The sequence below is a fragment of the Ambystoma mexicanum genome, chromosome 11 (assembly GCF_040938575.1).
Source record: "Ambystoma mexicanum isolate Mex_15411 chromosome 11, UKY_AmexF1_1, whole genome shotgun sequence".
Classification (NCBI taxonomy): domain Eukaryota; kingdom Metazoa; phylum Chordata; class Amphibia; order Caudata; family Ambystomatidae; genus Ambystoma; species Ambystoma mexicanum.
Window position 1 is genome coordinate 723,337,297 of NC_090934.1, and position 23,628 is coordinate 723,360,924.

Genomic DNA, 23,628 nt, shown 5'->3' on the forward strand with positions numbered 1-23,628 from the left:
GGTATGGTTGACCGTGTCAAAGGCAGAAGACAGATCGAGGAGGATGAGGACACAGGGAATGTTAGAGCCAAGGTTGGAGAGCAGATCTTCACGGATGTTCAGCAGAGCAGTTTCCGTGCTTCTGGCAGCTCTGAAGCCAGACTGGTGGTCATGGAGACAGCAAACAGAATTGGAATGAAGGTTAAGCTGAGAGATGGCCAACTTTTCCAGGAGTTTGCCAAGAAAGGGAGTAATGGAAATTGGGTGATAGTTAGCTGTACAAGAAGGATCAGCTGTGGGCTTCTTGAGAAGAGGATGCACAAAGGAGTGCTTCAGAGGGGAGGGGAGGGGAAGGATACAGAGGCAAAGGAGTGGTTGGAAAAATCAGCAAGAGCCAGAGCGAGGGTGTCAATGTGGTCCTTGATGGTTTTTGAGGAACAGGGATGAACCTGTTTTGAAGAGGCTTTCATAGATCGGACTTGTCTAGCAACCTCGTCAGGGGTGAAAAGAGGAAAGGCTGAGAAGGATGGTGGGAGGGTGGCTAAAGGAGGGTCAGCAAGCACAGATGGAGAGAGAAGAGGAGGGGTGGGGGTGGAGAGGGTGGACAGGATGTCCTGGGTTTTTGAAATGAAGTGAGAGGCAAGGGCATTGCAAGGAGCCTGGGAGGCAACAGGAGGGGTAGAGACTGAAGCAGGGTTGGCCAGGTCCTTGCAGATTTTAAAGAGTTCGGTCGAGTTGTTAGATGCCACCGAGACACGAGATTGAATGTGGACTCTTCTTGGTAAGGACAGAGTCGGTACTGCCTTTGTAGCAGGCGACGGGCCAGTTTGTCAGAGGATGAACAGGAAGTCCTCCATTTCCTCTCAGCTGCCCTACACTTACGTTTAAGTGTAGCTAGGTCAGAGTCATACCATGAATTGCACTTTGCTTTGGACTTCAAACGGATCCTGATGACAGGGGAAAGAGCATCAAGCGTATCAGAAATTGATGAGTAGAGCAGAGACAGGGCTCTGTCAGGATGTGAGACAGCCAAAGGTGAAGGGGGTGGGAGAAAGTGGCAGCAAAAGCCTCAACTGACACATGCTTCATGGGCCGGATGTCCGAGAAGGTAGGTGGCAGTGTTGGGGTAGGCTTGGCTTGAGGGGAAGAGAGGGAGAGATGAGATGAGAGGAGGGAGTGATCGCTCCAGGAGAGAGGAGTGGTCAGAGGGATGGAGAGGGGGAGGTCAGAGGAGATCAAGACATGGAGTGTGTGCTCTGCAGAGTGAGTCGGGCCAGAGGGGAGGATGGACAGGGAGAGGGAGTCACAGAGGTCACGGAAGAGTACAGAGGCGGAGCAAGGAGAGTCTAAATGTATATTTAGGTCACCGAGGAGGAGGAGTTGAGTGGTAGAGGTCAGGAGGGAGGAGGAGAGGTCTGCCCACTCAGACAAGGCATTCAAAAGAGGAGTAGGTCTGAGTGGGAATGATAGAGGCAGGAATACACTCAGGAAAGATCAGGGCAGCCCCCCCCCACCCCCACCCCCCACACCAGACAGGGAGGATCTGGGTGCTGAGAGGATCTTGTAGCCATCAAGGAGGAGAGTGTCAAAGCTCGTGGCAGAGCTGGCCATGAACCATGTCTCAGTAAGACCAAGGACATCAAGGTCTAGTTCTTCATGGAGGTGGCAGATGTCAGAGGAGTGTTTTACGGCAAAGCGAGAGTTCAGAGTTGCAATATGAAGAAGGTTGCCAGCCTTAAAGACCTTCCGAGGAGGGGTACAGATCAGAGGTATGCCCTCCTGAGGAGAAAGAACCCTAGGAGGGGCAGAGGAGGAGGAGAGAGGGGGCAAGGTAGCCAGGGGGGGGGGGAGAGGAGGGGACAGCAGGAGGTGAGAGGAAATTGATGAGGCGAGGGAAGTGCCTATCAAAGAGGAGGAGATTGGCCTGAGGGCCTTTGACCATGACAGTGCCATTTAGGTAGACATTAATGATGAATTTAGAGGAGTCGAAGGAAGCCATGAGAACTTCCCAGCGAGTGCCACCATTAATGGGAGAGGAGGAGATAGGGCAGAGCACAGAGACCATATGAGGAGTCCATAGATCTGGTGAAGGAACGACAAGGAGGATGTCAGTAAGGGTCTGTCTGGCGGAAGCATTGGAGTAGGTGTCGGCGATAGGAAGACCATGGTTAGAGGCCAAGATATCCTTTTTGAACTTCTTCCTACCAGAGTTAGTGAGAAGGGAAGGATAGTCGATGGAGAAGCAGTTGGAGAAGATGGGAGAAACCGAAAGTGCCATTGGGGTGGAAGTGAGGAGAGGATGGAGATACTGGGGGGGCTAAGGCAGGTAGGTGTGGGACAAAAGAGTGGAGAGGTCACTGGGCTGGCAAGTTACAGAGAAGAAACAGTATACAAGCAAAATACCGAGAATTTTGCAATGGGCAGCAAGATTTGACTTTTTAGCACAAAAAAAAACAGGAAGATTTGACTTTTTCAATCTTGGAAACGGATGTTAGCAAAGGGTTTTAGGAAGCACTGCGCAGCAGGATGACAACATGGGAGTAACAAGCAGAAAGAACGGTGATAGTCAAAGGCAGTAGAAGTGAGTCCATAAGGAGGGAACTGACCCATAGTTCTGGAGGTGGCAAAGTCAAGGCAGTCCAGATTTCTTAGAGGAGTGAGGTGGCAGCAACATGTATTTATATTTCAGCTAGAAGCAAATTGTGAGGAGCATCGTTGTTTATGTTTTTATGATTTTATTTGAATTTTTCATTCAGTTCTGGTCCTACTCAGAGGGTTGTGCACTGCAAGGTTCAAAGGATGAGATGGAAAGATTAGGATAGACAAGTGGTAGGAGGGGATATAGAGTGGTGGGGTTAAGTGTGGGGGCAATAGGTATGTTGTTGAAAGTGGTGATGTATGGTGAAGTAGGGATGTGAAGGGATAGGGTGTTCTATGCCCTGGGTACCCAGTGGGTAAATACTTGCATTTGTGTGCATGTTTGTTTGCAGAGTGGAATCTGTTGGAGATGCTGGCTTTCTTGTCTGGGGTTTATGTGGGTGATGGTTTTGAGCCTGGTGTCAAGGTAAGATGGTGTTTTGTGGTGGATGGTTTTGAAAACAATGCACTCACTCCTGAAGACAATTCTTTAGGGTGTTTGGGAGCCAGTGGAGCTGGGCAAGAGCTGAGGTGATGTTTTGTAGGTGCCTAGGTGGAGGATGAGCCCTGCGTTCTGTATGGCTTTCAAGGGGTGGGGAAGAGTGCTGCTGGGCAGTACAGTGAGGATATCATTCCTGTAGACCAGCTTGGACTAGGGTTTGTAAGTAGTCGGGAGGGAAGATTGGCGGTGTAGTTGAAGATTGCATGTTTTGGTGACAGCAGCTATGTGGTGTGTGAGGGAAATGCGGGGGTCGATGGTGAAGCCCATGGGATTTGACAGATGTGGAGAGGGGTATGTGTGGGTTGCCCATAGCAAGTTCTTTGATCCAGGGGGCAAGTTTAGGTTTGTGTCCGGGGGTGTGGCAGGAAGATGAGGAGGGGTTGAGCATGAAGAAGTGGGTGGCCATCCAGGTGGTGATGGAAGAGAGACAACCTTTGAGGATGTGGAGTTGTGAGGGTGGTGAGATTTGGAAAGTATATTTGCATGTCATCTGTGTATTGGTGGAAATGGATGTTGTGGTTGCTAAGGATATGTCCAAGGGATTGAACATGTATGTTGAGGAGGAGTGGAGCGAGGGAGGACCCTAGTGGGAGACACTGTGCTTGATTGATTTGATATGTATAATGCGCCTATACACAACAAATGTTTCTACTGGGTGAACAGGGTGGGGTCGGATTTAAAAGGGGGCATGGAGACAGTGTTACCCATCAGTAAAGATGGATCTGAGGACAGTGCCTCAGAGTTTCATCCTGTGAGACAGGATGTTTTAATCTAAGCAGGTAACACTCTGTACTTTGGACAGAAAATTTGAAGTGAAGTTTGCTCGTTCGAGGTAGTAGAAAACTTAAGCAAGAAATAAATTCACATTATTGGATTGGGCATTTTTTCTATCCTGTTAAAGATCTGCATTGCATCGTGACTGCCAATTTGCTGCTTTGCTGGTCGTTTAATTTTTCATCCCAAAACGTGCTGTTTAAGATGAAAATCTTCTTTTCCTTTTCAGTCAGGGTGCTGTCATGACTGCCCCTAGCCATTTCATTAGCTTGTCTGGCAAAACCTGCTCAGATTAATGCAGAGCTAGATGAATATTGGCCTGGCAGATGGGAAGATGTGATTCTAGGCAGCCATCGTGCTGGCTGGGCTTTCCCTTTACCATCCATTTTAATATGCAGTCATTCACTCAATAGCTCCTTACATTTCCACTACAGTCAAACAGGCAACAAGGCTGTGCCATCTTGCTTTCAAACATCAACTCCCTGGCTTGATGTACCAATGTCGCTTAAGAGAACAGTTTTAAAAGGCCTGCCTCCTACGGTCTGTGGAAATTTTCTCTTGCTTAACCCCAAAATCCTGACTGATGGACATTGGTAGGGGTTTTGTTAAAAAAAAAACATTTTCTCTTCTGTATTACATGGAGATTCACTCTTCACAGCTTCAAATTAATACAATCTTTAATGAAAACTGAATCCTCTTGTAGATTTCCAACACAGGTTGCCTTACTTGACCCTTCTCCTTCCATCTGGTGAAATTAAAGCTTCAGCTGCTGGTCGTCCTTCATTTTTCAATTGTTTGCATTCAGTGATTCTGTGATGACAATACTCGCAGTGTAGAGAGGAACATCTACTGCTTATTTGATGGTGCCATCATATGCCCTTACACTCCAAGTATAATACACAATATACATTAAGGTACCCCTACCATTTGCACATAGAGAACACGCATATACAGGCATGCAACCCTGTGATTTGACACCCAAAAATCTCCATTGCTGCCACCTTGCTCTCAAGTCACCCACTCAGCACTGCAGGCAGCCTTAGTTGTAGTGACAGTGGGCATCACTGATTTGGTTCTTCCTTTTGCCTTCTCAGGATGGGAATGGGCCATATGCCTAGGTGATTATGGTAACAGTGTTGGTTAATGCTAGGGAGCCAGTAGTACTGCTGCCCATGGTGATGGACTCCCAGAGCAAATTATGTAGGGACTCGGTTTCCCTGAACAGGTTTGTGGCATTTCTGTTTTTCATGGACAGCCACTTCCTCTGCCCCTCAGCCATAGCTGCAATTCTGCATTTGTCAATGGAGCACACCAAATGTGTCCTTAGGATGGACACTTGTCCGTCGAGTCATCTGGTTTTGCATGCCATGGCCATGCAACTTGAATTGATGTGCCCTTATTTATCTGCCTAACAATTAGTGGGCTAGAGTACCACTTGCCCCTACTTACCAGCAGCCAATAAGTAACATCCCTACCCAGAATGCTCATGACTGTTGCAGCAAATACTGCACATATCTACATGATAAAATTAATATTCTATGATTCCGATAGTTAATGTTGTAATGTGTCATCTGCTGCATCAGGCCTAGCAATTCAAAGTCCCTCATAAGAAATGTGATGTCCTTTTTAAAAATTGACCTCAGACTGCTCAATGTATGTTTTCTTCTCCCTTGTGTGCATGTTCCTTAATTCTGAACTGTTATCTAGAGTCTAGAATACAGTTGTCCTTTTCACCTTGGAAAAGATATCCCATTGTTTAGACTTTCACTGAACATACAAACTATTACTTTCTCATTTGCTTTTTGTTAAGATAGATTTTCATAATCAGAACTGTGGACAGCTTCTAAGAGGCCACCCTATTCTGATGGCCAGTTTAACAAAATGGAAAAATCCAATCCTTGTGGTGAGAACAAAGAAACTGGTCCTGGATAGCCTCTGGCCACTGCATCTGCCCAGAAAATAAACAACTGGTCAGGACAATGGAGTGTGTCCAGACAGACCCAGACCCCAACATCCGGCCACAAACACACACACAGAATGGAACTTTACCTGTGAAAGATGGATCTTTCCCCAGGAAAGGGCTTACCATCCAGCTTCTCCAGGGCAGAAAGAAGGACAGGAAACGATGGGCAAAGGACAGGCAAAATCTTGTGGCACAGCCAATTTAGAGTAGATGGCACTCTGTATGGCATTAAGCTCTAAAATGTAAAAGTGTACACAACTACAAAAGAAGTAAACACTGTAAAGGTATCCAATGCCACTACATTATCCTGGACCCATAATGCAAGTAACCACAAAGTAGCTAAATGAAAAGTTACAGGGACACAGTGTCCCTATAGCACTTCACTAAAGATATTTGCAGGAACAATACAGAACTTTACAATGGAGAACATAGTTCTCCTGCACTGATAGACATAGGAGCTGATCAGCGCCCCCAAATAAATGAGCTTAGCAAGGTAAGTGGAGCCCCAAAGCTTCACTTATCTCCAAAGGTCAGGGAAGTTTCAAAACAACAGAGAAAGGAAGAGGGTTCCTGATGTTTTATGGAGGGAAAGCAGCAAAATGCCATATAATTTCTTATAGTTTGATGTGAGCTACATCTGTACTCAATGTATGCTAAGTCAAAGTACAAAAAATGGCACCCCTATACTAGGGGTGTCACGGTATTAGTTTTATGACGGTACGATAACCTTCTTGCCAAATGACGGTATATCATGGTTATCGCGGTATAGCAGGTGGAGTTAAATAATCTTAACAAATAATTTCTAAAAGGTCATAAATTGACAGATTTAGCATCACAAACAAAACCAGGCACCCAGGGCCAGAATTGGGCTTTTCAACATACTTTCCACTGAAATGCCTTGCTTCCACCAAACACAAACATACGTGTGGAGAGGAGGAGGGGGGGAGCCCTGCTGCAACTGGCAAAGCAAACTGAATAGCTTTTCTTAAGTGGTCATTTAGGCTTTATGCTCCCCCACTGGCTACTGGTGAAGATGAACATGTTGCCATCTTGATAACCTGCATGCCACCGATCAATGGAGGCTGATGGTAGTATACGCTTGTGCGCATATACACACACAGACACACACACACACAGACGCACTCTCTTTACGTTACAGCCTTTAGTTTACTTGCGGGCCAAAATGTGTTCAGTAATCACGGACATGTTACCCTTTGGTATGGCAGCAGGGAATACCCACATAGATGAGTGAATTTCGCAGTATGACTTATTATATGTAAATTCAATGATAGAACCTGGGAAATCCCCCATTGCCATATGTTTAGAGAACATTATCCATTATAAATATATAAACCCCAAAGCCGCCAACCCAAAGTAAACCCTTTTCCTTCTTGGCACTGTATCTATTCTTCCTATTGCTAACATATTGATTTTGTGTCAGGCACGTGTGGTTTATGGAATGGCATTAAAAACTGCTCCAACTGAAACTACTTGGCAGACGGCACATCCAACAGTGCAAGACCAAGACTGCGCAGCACTTGCTTACTGCAGCCTTTCCAAATCAGATTGAAAAGCACACTTTACGGTATGAACGGTATAACGGGATAAACAATGTGACGGTTATTATTGTTCAATTAAGTGGTTCACGGTATCTTTAACGGTATACCGTTATACCGTTACATCCCTACCCTATACATCATCCCACAAATTCAGACCAACATTTTGGTGAACATCAGAGCCACCACAAATCACTGGGCCTTCTGCAAGATTGCAAAGACTCTTAGTCTTCACGAAATGTATACAATTTGGTATTGCTTTGCCTCTTGTCAAACGACTTGTTGCTGTGTAAAACATGAAATATATTTCACACCTTTCCTGTGTAAGGTAAACATGCAATATTTTTGTCTGATTTAACATGTTCTCTGAACTCGCTTTTGGAGGAATCAATCTTGTTCAGGTACTGCAAGTTTGAAGGCAGTCTGATCTAGTCATTCCTCAAATGCGCATTTTTTATCCTGTTTTTAAGGTGAAGAAAATAATAGTTTGATGGCAAAATAATCTTAAAGAAAACACTGCATTTAAAACATGTTTACAGAATATATTGGTAAATTATGAGCTTGATTTTTATCCTGGAATATTTCAATCTTGGTGTAAGGCTAATGAAAACAACCAGTCAACATTTATCCATCATAGCAATATCTACAAAGACTAAATGATTAACATTTCATGAATCCAACAAGAAAACTCAAAACATATTCATTCAAATAAGCCAAAATGTAAGAATAGATACCAAAATGTAATCCACAATGCATTTTGAGTTATCCATCCAAATTGTGTTTCCTAACATTACTTTGCGATTCTCTTATCTTTTGGAAATCTCTGAGTTCTGATATTGTTTTTGCATAAAATATATCTCTTATATTGACATGCTTATTTTGATTTAAAGGGTTATCTAATCTGTGTTTCTTTGCATACTTTATTTTATTCTCTTCATTTTCCCCATCGCATAGAGGACGTTTATAAGCGAAGGCTTAAAGAAAAATGTAAGACCTATGATTCTTTTGACATTATTCATACGTGTCTGTTCACACAACTACCAGCTAATCTGCTTTTGCACAGCAATAATGAGCTCCCCTTTGGTTGCTTTTTAACATGGCACGTTTGATTCTTATTGCTTGCTGTACATAGACAAATTTAAATTGGATTTCTGGCATCAAAAAATGTCCCAGGTTTTGATAGCCTGTTGATAGATGCTTTGTGATATATTACTCCTGGAAATCAGGCATATCTTTCCAATGGCTTGCTTATCTGTCTAGTCCTGTTCAAGGAAAATTGAGCTGTTATTGTTTGTTTCTGATCGTCACACAGTTTTATGTGTCTTCATCCATGTCGCTTTAATAATTATGTTCAATATCTGTGATAGGTTGTTGTATGTGTGCCTTTAGAACAGTATGCTTCCCTTGTATTGACAACATGAAAACTGTGATTAAATTGTGATGTTGGTATTTATTGTATGCATAAGCAAAGGTTTATTAAAAGTGCTTTATATGTTCCAACAAAGTTGAAATTTCACACAAGAATGACTGGTGATGTGAAATTCCAATATATTCCTACATAAAGGCAAATGGAAGAAAGGAAATCTGGACTCGGCACAGAAAATAAAAAGGTCTAGATTCCCAAGTATCTTACTTTAATACCTAGATATGTTGCAATGAAAGCCAAAGGACATTGAATGTATTTTGGAAGAGATGTTGTTCATTTTCAGTAGGGAGTGTGAAATGTTGACAAGGCACAGAAAAGTGTAACTGATTCTAATCTTTTAAAATTATACATAGAAAGACTTTGGATCAGCGATGAAATTACATATTTTACACATTTATTATGGGTATTCTAAAAGGCTAAACAGTGATTTATTAAGAAAAGAAGCTGTTATCTTGCAAACATATAATAAGATATTTAGGTAGGGTGCAGATGAGAATACATTAGGTAGTGGGAATCTGAAAAAGAAATTGGTGACAGCTAAAGCTATTCATATGGGCATATAGTGGTTGGTGAGAAATAGAGAAGTCTTGAGTGAAAGGAGAGCATGTCTAAATGATCATTCAATTTTCATTTTGGATACCAGCAAAGTGTGACTAGATCAAGTGTACAGCCCAAAATCAAGACTATATAAAGGTGCTGCATCAGTCATGGTGATTGAAGACTATGTGATGTTAAATTTGAAATTAAAAGTTGAATGAAGTTTGAAAAATAGTTTGTACCCACGTTTTACAATTTAAAAAAGCAACTAATAAAAATAAGCAGGATTAGTTAAGTGCTTTTGGGAGGTGACAAATATTAAAAGATAAACATTTTGGAAAAGGACAGAATGACGCATGTTTTTGGGTAAAGGATCACAACGGGTCAAGAGGGCAACAAGAGTGTCCCTTCCATATTATAAAGTAAAAAAAGCATGAGTAAAGGCTTCATAACAGGCATTAGAAGTCAGTAGTTGGAGGAAGTGGCAGGGGAGGTCAGGATGCAGCAAAAACAAATGCATTCTAAGCATAATATTAACAAATTAAATTAATCAAGAAAATGTTTTCAAATTTAAAGGCACTGAGATGCAAAGTATAGAAAAGTGTGCATATTCAAACGTAAATGTTTGTTTTTAAGTTCCAAACATTGGTATTTCAAACTTATTTTTTGGGGGTTAAATGATTTTCTTTTTATTATAAAATTGTCACTACATAGTAAAGAACATAATGAGGAATCTTTGTAATGCATAAAGGTTTGATAAACCACAAGTAAGTAACATACTGATCAACAATAAGATTAAAACATAAGCTCTATAAAACAAAGTTATCATAAAGTTATTCATTGCATGTTATATATATATATATATATATATATATATATATATATATATATATATATATATATATATATATATATATAATACAAATGAGAGATTGACTAGACTAACAGAGAAACAGTTCTAAAGAGAAAGGGGGTATACATCATTGATGAAATTCAAAATAAGTAATATGCACTATGTAGTTGCATTCAGTGGCCATTATTAAGGTATTTAGCAAAAATATCCCATTTATAATTGAATTTAGTGATGGTATTTGTAGAAAACTCATTTTGAATTCTGTGAATGGAATACATTCCACCATATTAGAGAAGATAATGTGTTTTAAAATATTTCCTATTAGATTAAATAATATGAAAGCCAATACAAATATTGAATACGCTATAGGAGGAATGTATATGCATGTATGGATTAACACAGGTACCAATCATTAAACTGCATAAGGTGAATGGTTCATGAAAATCAAAAATAACGAAATACAAATTTACAGTTAAAAATAGAATGTATAAAATCTGTGTTTGGTGTTTGACATGACCAGCAAAGGCCTTGGATATTATTTGACAGTTTAGCAATTCTCAACAGAGTCAGGTAAGCTTGATGTAAAACAAGAACAAATTGGTTTGGGTTAAATTGGCAGCTACAGAAGTAGATTAATAATTTTTCCAGATATGTTCCCACATTTAAGGGGAAGCTGAACGTTCCAGTATCTCTCCCATTGTTTAACAACAGTGGTGTGTATACACTTCTATCATCAGTTTTATTTAAAATAAAGTTGCATTTTCCAGCTTTAGTGAAGAAAGCCTTCATATATTTGAAGGGGAATTCTGAGATAAAGTGTGCAAAATGTAGGAAATAGAATTAATAAGAGATTGATGAAAGGTGAAATCAGAGGCCTGAATGTTAAATTGTAGGCATAATTGTGGAAAAAGGATTTCCACACATTTCTTAAATTATTATTTGACTAATGCTAAAAGAGTACCACCTCTGAAAAATGATAGGTTCAAGTTCAATGTTTAATTAAAATATATTGATTGCACAAAATAAATAAAATGGCTGGCACATTTTGAACATAGGACATTGGTAAATGTTTTCTCCAAGTAGTTTTAAAAAGGTATAAAGAGGGGATGTTTTTGATATTCGGGAGAGGAAGTGCTACTAATTGAGTTTTCATTTGAATCCATATAGGAGCATAAATAAATTGATTTACATAGTGAAGGAACATTACTGTTTGTCGCAGTATAAAAGCTCTGATACATTAGAAAATTCTGAAATTTAACACCACCAACATTTTTAGAAAGTTTACTTTTATTTAGAACAATCCTTTGAGTTTTTATGTCCCATTAGAATTTGGAGAGTAAACTATCCAGTTTTTTAAATAATGCAGTGCGGTAGGATACGGGTATCACAGAGCTAAAGTATAAAGCTACAGGGCTAAGTGTAAGTTTAATGAAGTCCAGGATAGGAATAACGGGGACCATCTTGAAATTATTCCTTTTACTTTATCAATAACAAGGGAAGTATTTGATGTAATGGTTGTACTGATAACCTTAGAAATATGTAAGCGGATATATTTTATGAATGATGAACACGATGTCATGGTATTCATAGGTGTATTTGAGAGAGAACATTCATTCGTAAGAGGAAGGGTTACAAACTATATGTTTTTAAATAAATCATTTAAGGTCAATACGATAAACTAGATTCCAAGTTGTTCACAACAGTGTCTAAAGCAGGTTCCACAATGTTGGAATGCGCACTGTGGGTTCCTGTGGTGAAGAGGGTCAAGGAGATAAACACCAATGCATGTAAAATGCTGTTGGTGGACAAAACAGGGGGTCATGCCTTTCGTTCAGCACCTATCATGATTGACTATCTTGCTTGCTGATCAGAAATTCAGTTGAGGCAGTATTGATTCTTTCAGATTGACTCAACACTGTCCTATGCTGGAAAAAACAGAATAAGATTTTCTAAATCAAACCTTCAAGGAACTGCTAAGTACTGGATTGGGTCAATAACCATTGAGGCTGTAAATCTAGATAGATGAGATGTATTGTGGTACAAGAGGTTTATCAAAAACCGCAGGACACTCAATTCAATATAAAAACATAATCATCCCTGAAAAGAAATACATTTTCTTTTATTTTTGTTATTGTGTTACAGTCAACAGACATACATTTGAAAAAATAAAAATCCAATGTAGTTATATGCTTTCCACTCAGGATTAGATATGAATAAATCAATAGATCATTTCACCTCCACTCCCCATTCTGTATTAAGTCTTCACACCATATTTATCCAATTAAGCTCTTTTACATTATCAGAGGGCAAAAAGAAAATGGCAAACTTTTTAACATAGAAAAGAGAGCTGGTTTAGCTGTTGAGTTCCAAAACAGGAGTCCGGACTACCTTGTGCCTAGAAGATCAAGCCCTCCATATAGATACTGAGTGCCGCAGAAACCATGTGTATATTGTCAAGTTGCTGAAATTATATGCCAGGATACAGTGCCTGATGTGTTATAATTTCTCATAGTTCTGTCAAATAAAGAAACAGTGGATTGTGCTTTGTTTGTCCAAGGTCCACATGTGCATAATAGTCCCTCAGGTTTCGCCTCCACAAAGCAAGCACAGCGAAAATCTTCTGATGAAACACATTTTAATAACACTTTTCACAAGTATAAAGGAAGCTCTCAAATTGCATGGTGTGCTTTACAATGAGATTATGTATTCACAAGGGAGATCAGATGACAGCGGAGAGTAAAGACTGACCACCGTACCCAACTCCAGTAGGCCTTTGACACAAGTGCCCTGTCACTCGAGGAAATGGCTTCAGCATTAAACTAATAACTATAAAAGGCCTGGGTTAATAAAACATAAATATGCCTAGAAAACAATTGTTTTCATATTTAAAATATCTTTCATCTGCACACTAAAAGGATCTGGCACTAGCCAAGGCAAGGTACATGGCATGCCCTCCATCCGACCCACCAGTGATCCCAGTTCCCCCTCGGCCCGGATTCACCCCCCACTCACTTTGGCGGTCCAGACCGGCTCGCACACAGCTACAGCAGCAGCTTCACGCTACTACTCCACAGTCAATACTGCAACCATTTCTTCATTGGCAGCTGCCGTGGAGATTAAGCCATCAAAAGATCAGGTTCGCTTCTTTTGCATGGTGCTGCTGGCGCTATCCGATCGCGTGACCTAAACTTGCGGTCACGTGACCGGAACTCCCGATCACGTGACCTGGATTCACGATCACGTGATCAGGAATCAAACGGTACTTAAGCAGTGGAGTACTTCAGTACCGCGCTTCACAGCTGTTTTCTCGGAGACCCTGTTTGGCCTGCGTTTTGTCACCTTGTGTTTTGTTTGATCTTGGACCCGGCTAACTCTTTTTGGAACTCTTTTGGATCACGTTATATCTGTGTTTTTGGCTTGGACTGATACTCTTGGCTCTTGACCTCGGACCGTTGTCACGGACTTCTCTTTGGATCCCGCTCTTCATTGTTTCGTCAGCTTGGACTGCTACACTTGGCTCTAGACCCTGGATTGTTGTCACAGACTTCTTGTGGATTACCCCTCTCCAAAGAATCTGGAACATTGTATGAACTACGCCTCATCACCACCCTTACCTGCAATTTGGTTCAGCCCGGCTTCCAGGTCTTCTTCAGGTGGGGTCTGGTGTGACTACCAGTCAGTGCCTCCTACCCGGGGCCATATGCCATCTTGAGCCCCGGAATCCCTTCAGCTACCAATTCCTGGTAAGATCCTTCCTGTTTATTGGTTACCCGTGCTTTACCCTGCTTGCTTGGTACTTAACACTGCTTTCCTTTACAGCTTCCGTGGGGCTTTCAGTACTTCGCGGTCCCGGATTCTTCTCCACCTGTGGCCTCAAAGGTTGTATAGGGAGTGAATTTATCATTCTCCCTGTGCGGCACTTGGGGACGGAGGTCTCACATATATGCACGACATTCAAGTTACAACAGTCTGTGAAGCCTTGTCGTGTCAGGTATGGAGGGTACCGCGGAGGACCCCATGGCTGCTATAATCCAAGCAATCACGGTATTACGGGCCGACATGGTCGCTGCCAACACAGCAATCCACCAACGCCTTGATTTGTTGCAGAGTGCCCAACATCCCTTGCCTGCGGACCCGAAGCTTGGAGACCCCGCTCCGGTTCCTGTGCCACCTCCTCCTGTAACCCCGGCTCCGACTGCCTCCACGACCGTCCCCGTTGTTCTGCCATCTCCTTTTCCATTGGCAGCCCCAGAAAGGTTCCATGGAGACCCCAGAAAGTTCAGGACTTTCCTTAATCAATGCAAACTACATTTTCTATGCTGGCCTCTTGCTTTCCCAGATCCCACCACTAAGGCGGCCTTCACCCTGTCACACCTAGCAGGTACAGCTGCGGCATGGGCAAACCCCCTATTAGAAAATGACCACCCTGCTCTCTATGATTTCGACCAACTGGTATTAGAGATGTCACGAGTATTTGACACTAGGTGTAAGGCGCAGTCTCATGATTTAGAGTTACTCGAGCTTACCCAGGGTAGGGGGTCCCTGATTGATTACATCACCCGATTTAACCAACTGGCGGCCGAAACATCATGGCCAGAAAGTAAGAAGGCAGTGGTCTTCTACAGAGGATTACGTAATCCCATGAAGGATGCATTAGCTGTGGTCCCGTCCCTGCCCATCCAATTCCCGGCCCTTGTGGATCTGACCCTTCAAGTTGACGCACAACGTTCTGAACTGAGATCTGAAGCTGGATTTTCCCATTCCACAGGTCCTGCCATATCTTCGTCCACCTCAGACACCATAGGGGAGCCTATGCAGATTGGAGGTATCAGGAGCCCCATCACGTCTAGGGAGAGGGAACGTAGAAGAGCAGAGAATGCTTGTTTTTACTGTGGGTTGGGTGGCCACTTCGTGAAAGAATGTCCCCGAAGACCGAAACCCAAGAACCAGGTTTTTCACCCAGCTCGCCCCTAGACACGGAGGGAGGGTCGAGCTCCCTATGTTCCTCCCCGGATCCAATCCAGATGTTCGGTAGAATTAGACCCATCCGAGTACAAGCCACTTTGCAGCCCACACCCGGCATCACCCATCCTGTAGTGATCACCCTTGATTCAGGGGCCTCCGGGAACTACATTGATATCACTTTAGCCCGAGCCTTAAACCTGTCCCTGGTTAACAAAAATCGACCCGAATTGGTACAAGCAGTTGATGGGACGGAACTCGCATCTGGACCCATCAGACAACAAACAGCACCACTCATACTGACGATCCAGTCCGTTCACAAGGAAACCATACACTTCGACTTGATAGCCATGCCCCAGTTCGGTGTTATACTAGGAATGCCATGGTTGCGGGATCACAATACACACATTGATTGGGGTTTGGGTCACGTGCATTTTGAATCCGAACTATGTCAGAACTTTTGTCTCCCCATGAATGGAGAGGAGAACACGCCTGCATCAGCGTTGGGCGCTATTGCCCGGCTCAGTATCACAGAAAACAGGGCGTCCTCTGATCCGCATGTGGTGGGTTTAGTCAACACAAACATCCCTGCGGAGTACCAGGACTATGCTCCGGTATTCGATCAAGGCTCTTCTGAAACCCTACCTCCACACCGTCCCTATGATTGCCCGATTGATCTGACCCCCGGGGCTTCCATACCCTCAGGTCGTATCTACTCCCTGTCACAGTCTGAAGATCAAGCCCTCAAAGAATACATAGACAAGTCTTTGCGCCTAGGTCACATACACCCCTCCACGTCTTCAGCTGCCAGCCCGATCTTTTTCGTGCCCAAAAAAGAAGGCGATCTACGTCTGTGTGTGGACTACCGCAGGCTCAATGCCGTTACCACTAAGAATCGGTACCCGATACCTCTTATCACTCCGTTATTGGACCGATTGACACACGCCTCTATCTACTCCAAGTTGGATTTGAGAGGTGCCTACAACCTTGTCCGCATTCGTAAGGGGGACGAATGGAAGACCGCATTCTGTACACGATACAGCCTTTTTGAATATTTGGTAATGCCTTTCGGACTATGCAACGCCCCAGCCAACTTCCAACACTTTATGAATGATATGTTCTATGACATTTTTGACATCTACGTGGTTGTGTATCTTGACGATATCCTCATTTTTTCCCATACCCTAGAAGAACATGTGCAGCATGTTCGAGAAGTATTGTCCCGGCTACAAAAACACTCGCTTTATGCGAAACCTGAGAAATGCCAATTTCATGTGACCAATATCGAGTTCCTGGGGTTCAACATCACTCCCGGTGGCTTGGCGATGAATTATTCCAAGGTTAGAACAATTCTAGAATGGCCGACCCTGCATACCCTGAAGGCATTACAGTCGTTTCTTGGTTTCGCCAACTTCTACCAGCGTTTTATCTCTGGCTTCTCCTCCATTGTATCACCCCTCACCTCCCTCACTAGTCCACATGTTCCTTTCAAATGGCTGGAGATACATCAGCAGGCTTTTGAGAATCTAAAAAATGCCTTCACCACTGCCCCTGTACTCCAGCATCCTGACCCTGACCTACCTTTTATTGTCGAGGCAGATGCCTCCTCTTTTGCGTTAGGGGCAGTCTTGTCACAAGTATGTTCCGCTACAGGACATCTACACCCTGTGGCCTTCCATTCCCGCAAATTCAACTCTGCAGAAGTTCACTATACTGTTACTGCGAAGGAGCTTCTGGCAGTGAGGGACGCTTTTCGCACTTGGTGTCACCATCTTTTGGGGGCCAAACACAAGATCACTGTGTTTACAGATCACCGGAATCTACAGGACCTGTCCTCCCTGAAATGTGTGAACAGCAGGCAGGTCAGGTGGCACTTGTTTTTTGCAGCCTTCGACTTTCAAATTAAACACCGTTCTGGTCTGACGCACGGTAAAGCCGATGCCTTGTCTTGTTCCCCCGGGGTTGTTTTGCTACCTATCTTTCCCGACACACTCTTGTCTCATGAGAACGTTGTATGCACATGTACACCTCCGTTAGCATTGCTGGACGCAATCCGTACTTGGGTCCAGCAGCATCCCGAGCAGCTGTCCGAATGGGACCCAGTGTACTATGACGGGTTGCCATATGTACAGAACCGCCTAGTTCTACCCACCACTGATACCAGAAACCTGGCTTTGGAGTGGTCTCATGATGCACCCTTCAATGGCCATCCAGGCCAGGCCCGTACCCTGGATCTATTGAAACGCTGGTGTTGGTGGCCATCCATGAAACGTGACGTTATCTGCTATGTCAACACATGCGCAGTCTGTGCCCAAAGTAAACACCGCAGGGGTCGTCCACTTGGCCTCTTGCAACCATTACCTATACCACCCAAGCCCTGGCATACAGTGACCATGGATTTTGTGACTGATTTACCTAGGGTCCAGGGTTACGACACAATCTGGGTGGTGGTTGATACTTTCACTAAAATGGCCCGTTTCATTCCTTGCCGGGGTATTCCATCTGCACCTATGTTGGCCAAGTTGTTCTTTGAAGGTGTCTTCTGTCTCTTTGGTCTGCCTTCTGTGCTCATTTCTGATAGGGGGTCCCAGTTTACATCTCGGTTCTGGTGTGCCTTAACCAGGTTGCTTGGTATTGTTATACGGTTCTCCTCGGCGTACCATCCCGAGACCGACGGTCAAACTGAGAGAACAAACCAATCCATGGAACAAAACCTACGTTGTTTGATGCTGCAACAACAAGCAACCTGGTTGCAGGTCGTTCACTTTGCCGAATTTGCCTATAATAATGCTATACATTCCTCCACTGGTTCTTCCCCTTTTTTCACTTTGTATGGTCAACACCCCCGTGTCCTCCCGTTTCCTGATTCTTCTTCCTCTGTCAACCCAGCCGCAGCTGCCTGTGTTAGAGATATGTCCTCTATCCATGCCCAGACCGTGGTTCACCTCCAGGAGGCCCAGTCATCCATGAAAGCTTTCGCTGACTCGAAACATAGTCCTGCCCCGCCATATGCGGTAGGGTCTGGCTGTCCACTCGACATGTCCGTTTGGCGGGTTGTCGGAAGCTTCTGCCTTGTTTTGTGGACCCTTATGTGGTTTCCCGAGTCATCAGTCCGGTGGCCTACCACCTTGTGCTCCCGTCTTCTTGGCGGATTCACCCTGTTTTCCACACGTCTCTTCTCAAACCTTGTCCTGCCTCCTCCCGCCTCCGTTCCCCCTCTGTCCCTGAATGCCCCTGATGTCTTTGAGGTTTCCGCTATTCTAGGTTCCCGCCTCCTTAGGGGCAAGCTACAGTACCTGGTAGACTGGTTGCGCTACGGTCCGGAGGAGCGATCTTGGGTCTCGGCTTCGGATGTCCTGGCCCCCCGGTTGTTTGCTCAGTTCCATCGGGAGCATCCTTCCTGCCCACGCGGTCGTGGGCCTTTGCGGGGGGGCTCTGTCATGCCCTCCATCCGACCCACCAGTGATCCCAGATCCCCCTCGGCCCGGATTCACCCCCCACTTACCCTCCGGGGCTCACTTTGGCGGTCCAGACCGGCTCGCACACAGCTACAGCAGCAGCTTCACGCTACTACTCCACAGTCACGACTGCGACCATTTCTTCATTGGCAGCTGCCGTGGAGATTAAGCCATCAAAAGATCAGGTTCGCTTCTTTGCATCGTGCTGCTGGCGCTATCCGATCGCGTGACCTAAACTTGCGGTCACGTGACCGGAACTCCCGATCACGTGACCTGGATTCACGATCACCTGATCAGGAATCAAACGGTACTTAAGCAGTGGAGTACTTCAGTACCGCGCTTCACAGCTGTTTTCTCTGAGACCCTGTTTGGCCTGCGTTTTGTCACCTTGTGTTTTGTTTGATTTTGGACCCGGCTAACTCTTTTTGGAACTCTTTTGGATCACGTTATATCTGTGTTTTTGGCTTGGACTGATACTCTTGCCTCTTGACCTCGGACCGTTGTCACGGACTTCTCTTTGGATCCCGCCCTTCATTGTTTCGTCAGCTTGGACTGCTACACTTGGCTCTAGACCCTGGATTGTTGTCACAGACTTCTTGTGGATTACTCCTCTCCAAAGAATCTGGAACATTGTATGAACTACGCCTCATCACCACCCTTACCTGCAATTTGGTTCAGCCCGGCTTCCAGGTCTTCTTCAGGTGGGGTCTGGTGTGACTACCGGTCAGTGCCTCCTACCCGGGACCATTTGCCATCTTGAGCCCCGGAATCCCTTCAGCTACCAATTCCTGGTAAGATCCTTCCTGTTTATTGGTTACCCGTGCTTTACCCTGCTTGCTTGGTACTTAACACTGCTTTCCTTTACAGCTTCCGTGGGGCTTCCAGTACTTCGCGGTCCCGGATTCTTCTCCACCTGTGGCCTCAAAGGTTGTATAGGGAGTGAATTTATCATTCTCCCTGTGCGGCACTTGGGGACGGAGGTCTCACATATCTGCACGACATTCAAGTACCAACAGTACGGACCTAAGTGCTCCAACGCAAATAAAATGTTAATCTTCTTGGTGCACAATTCAAAGAGTAGCTGAACAATTGGGGTTGAAGTGGGGGCGAAGATCAGTCCATCCCTTTATGAATCTCTTCACTGATCTCGCTAAAGGTGTTGGATTGACAAATCCCCTGGTTTCCACACCATATCTTGTGGCAGGAACCACCTTAGTTTTACAAGCACACAATGTTGGTGAGATCATTTTCTTCACAAATCTGGTGAGAGTTTTTGAGACCTACTTTTGAACCTCTGGCGCATTCTTCTTGGACAACCCAGTGACCATTGGCTGAAAATCCACCATCTAACAATTCATAATTAACCTCTTCAACTCAGTTATTGCCTATCAAGAATGTATTTTTAAAAAGGTGGCAGGTACCAATCTGCACGACTTTGTTTTTTTTCTGTTTTTATTGTCAAATCTGTATTCACACAAAATGTTTGTTCAAAAGTTTATTTAAAAGTTTCAAGAGGAGACCACCAAATGTGCGGACAACATGGCCACTTGATGTGTTTTCTCCCTCTCACGAAGCCACTTTGAATAAAAATAGAAGCCTGAGAGGAGCGTCTGGAGTGACGGAAAAATCCAAATAGTTATTGGAATAGCTGCGGATGATACCGGCACCATCCATTAGACCTGTGGTAACCGAGGGTCGGTGCATTTAGTGTTGGGTACTGAGCAGGCTTGACAATACCGGAAAGAAGAATTCAGACGTCCTTGGATAGCGGACGTATTCGCTCCCTGAACATAACTGAAGCACTGACATGCTCACTGACACACTGAGGCCCAGGAGGATGTGGACCGTAGGGATGTGTCCTGTAGGACACGGTCTGAGGAGTGATTTGCAGATGGCGAAAGAACCATGAGGCAGTGAGCCGCCAGGGTGTGGAGGTGTGGGACACTTTGAGATCGATTGCACACCAACAGGTGAGCTGGCCGCCGACACAATGGAGGGCCATATTGGGGTAAAGCTACGCAGCATGTCCTGAGCTGGAGCCCATATGTATGTGTGCATTGGGCTGTGGTGAAGGATGGCAGTGAGGTGCCTGACTGCCAATGGTGGTGGGTAGCAGGGGGCAGAATAGAAGCCCTCCTTTTCTTGGTCCCGCAGACCTGTATGGTGCAGGACATAGCCACGCACGAACCCATGATGAATTAAGGAAAGGGAGGCACTGTGGTGTGCACCAGGATATCTTTGTAGGCATGAGATCCATCCTTTAAAATAGGTGAGAGGAGGGCTTAGTGTGCACCCCCCACAGAGGAGAAGCACGGTTTGACAGAGGAACACATAAGGGAAGATGGGTACTCGCATAGCCTGATGAAGTAATTAGAGCAAGTGAGGGATAACTTCTACAGGAACTGTGAGAAACGTTATACAGAAAGTCATTAGCACCGGGGCCATTGCCTCATTACCTTAGTGGGTGTTGTGCCTAGGAGACGCTGGTGCAATGCAGAGTACTCTCGGAAACATTGGCCTCCTTCCATAATTACTGATTTATTACGCAAACAGCTGACATGAGTCAAAAAGAGAATCCCCAATCAATGGACGGTGTAATGCAGGAAGCTGCCACAAAAGCTGATATACACCTGTTATTGAAGGAAACTAAACTGATGAGGTGATCTCCAAAGTTCAGTGGCAGATCTGATGGTGAGAATGGACAAATATTAAGATAAAATGGAGGCTCTCAAAAACAATCAGCTGTCAGCAGATTTGATTGAGATGAAATTGGACAGTAGACTGCAAGACTTGGAAGCGATAGAAGCGTACCTTGCCCTAAAAGTCAACAACTTGGAAAATATAGAGAAGAGATGTAATATACATATTATGGGGCTCCAAGAAAAACAACCAAAATCTGTAGCTACGCTTGAAAGAACAGTGAAACGTCATATTGCCGGTCTACTCGATTACAGGAGATAGTGTGATATAATTTGACAGGATACACAGAGGTGGGGTCACCCAGGTGACCCTAGATCCATCGTGGCCAAATGTCACTCTTTGAAGCAATAAATGGAGATATTAGCCCAGGCGACAGAAAAAAAGCATGATTGCTTACGAGAGATCCCAGGTCCGCATCTACCAAGAATTGTTGGCCTTAACTATATCTAAAACGTAAAGACTGTAGGGCACTGACACAATGGATTTGCGATTATGACGTCAGATACAGATGGGGATACCCATTTTTCATTATGCTTTCATTATGCTTTGAACATCAGCGTGAGGATTTTCATGTAAGTTCATCAGAGGAGGTTGAAGGCATCTTGAAAAATCTGAAAGAGTGTAATGGGGTCTCAGGTGCAGTGAGCCAGATGGGATCAGTGCTCTCAAATGGCAGAGGCTTGAAACATCAACCAAGGGGAGGTCAACAAAATGGATCAAGGAACTTTGTAAACTTAATACTCCATAAAGGACTTCGGTTTCCCTAGCTTGCAGGGGGTTGGTTAATGTTTCATGAATAATAGTGGGAGTCAGTTCACTGTGGCGAGCGGAACGAAATGCAGCTTTCAATTGACTGATATATTAATCTATCTCTGTGTTCATTGAAAAAGGGTAGACATTTTGGAGGGTTATTTCATTTTGGCTTGGTTACGGCAATGAGGAAGAGGGGGGCCATTTGCTGGTGGCCCTAAGTGCATAGGGCATCCCTCATGAGGGAAAAGATACTTGGTGGGGGAGGGAGTGGGGGGTTTTGCAAGTAGTGTTGAAATGAAGGCAGGGGGAAAGGGGACATTGGTGGTGGGGATCAGCATATTAAAGGCTAGCTACAGATGGTAAATGGGTGTTCCTGTTTCGGCTGGCAAAATAACCCTAAGGGGGATGCATGTGTTTATCAAAATGAATTAGGCCTCCTGGTGGAGAGATTAGGGACATGCAATTGGAAAAAGGAGCAATGTTGAATTGTAAGGTGATCAAGGTAGGGTCCTTAAATTTGAAAGGCTTGACATTGCCACATAAGATGTCAGTGGTGGCAAGAGAATCTAAACAATGAAGTCTAGATATCTTGTTTCATCAAGAAACTAAATTTAAGAGCGGGGACGAATATCGAATTTCAGGGAAGGATCTGGATGCAGTGCTTTGGGCCTCGGGTGAAACCAGAAAAGCAGGCATAGTCCTGTTGGTGCAAAAGTCATTGGGCTTTGTAGTTTGCAGAGTAAAGAGGGGTTTGGAAGGTAGTTTTTTGGCAGTTATGGGAAAAATGGTTTCCATGGACCTAACTGCATGCTCATTATATGGGCCAAACCAACAACAGGTTTCTTTTTGTAATCAAGTGCTGAGCTTTTTGGAGGGGTGGAATATAAGGGGTCCTGATTTGTGGGGGAGATTTTAATACTGTGGCTGATCCACAGAAGAAATGGTACTCCCTTAGACAGGGGTCCATACGGCCAATGAGTGGACCAGAGGATATATTTAGTACCATCATGCAGAAATATTCCACAATCGACATGTGGAGGAGAGTTCCCACAGATCAAGGTCATACCATACACACTTTACTCCCCACCACGCAAGACATATATAGATTAGATTATACCTTCATTTAGGCGGCAAATGAACAGGCTATTATAGGTGCAGACATACAGGTGGTAACCTGGTCGGACCATGATCTGTTTAGAGTAGAATTTGAGTTAGGTTGTAGACAAAAACTGGAAAATCGATGGGTAGGTAATGAAACACTATTTAGGGATTCCTTCTTTCGGGAGAGTGTTATATTGCAAGTGTGTTTTGCAGAATCCCCCAGGAGGTTTCTCTGTGTTGAAGAAAGATCTGAATGAGAATTCTGAAAGATCCTTAGTGGAATGGAGATCCATCTGTCAGTCAATCCTAGTAGGCTTGGAAGCAACAGATAGCTGTGTTATTAATAATACCCTGGGTATCAAACGGAAATTGTACATGTAGGACTAGATTATCACATAACAGGAGAGGCGAGCCTAAACATTTTATG

General features: G+C 44.1%; 1 protein-coding gene across 12 annotated transcripts in view; it reads left to right on the top strand.

The window, feature by feature from the left end:
- The window catches only part of PPFIBP2 (PPFIA binding protein 2), a 1,806,653-nt gene that overhangs the window by 1,309,421 nt on the left and 473,604 nt on the right, over positions 1–23,628 (top strand). For 10 of the 12 annotated variants that reach the window (XM_069623590.1, XM_069623589.1, XM_069623593.1 and 7 more), the window contains one exon: positions 8,366–8,398. The exons of the other annotated variants lie outside the window; for them this stretch is intronic. In XM_069623590.1, the coding sequence (XP_069479691.1) occupies positions 8,366–8,398 (33 nt within the window). The remainder of the gene's footprint in view (positions 1–8,365; positions 8,399–23,628) is intronic. 12 annotated transcript variants of the gene reach the window in all.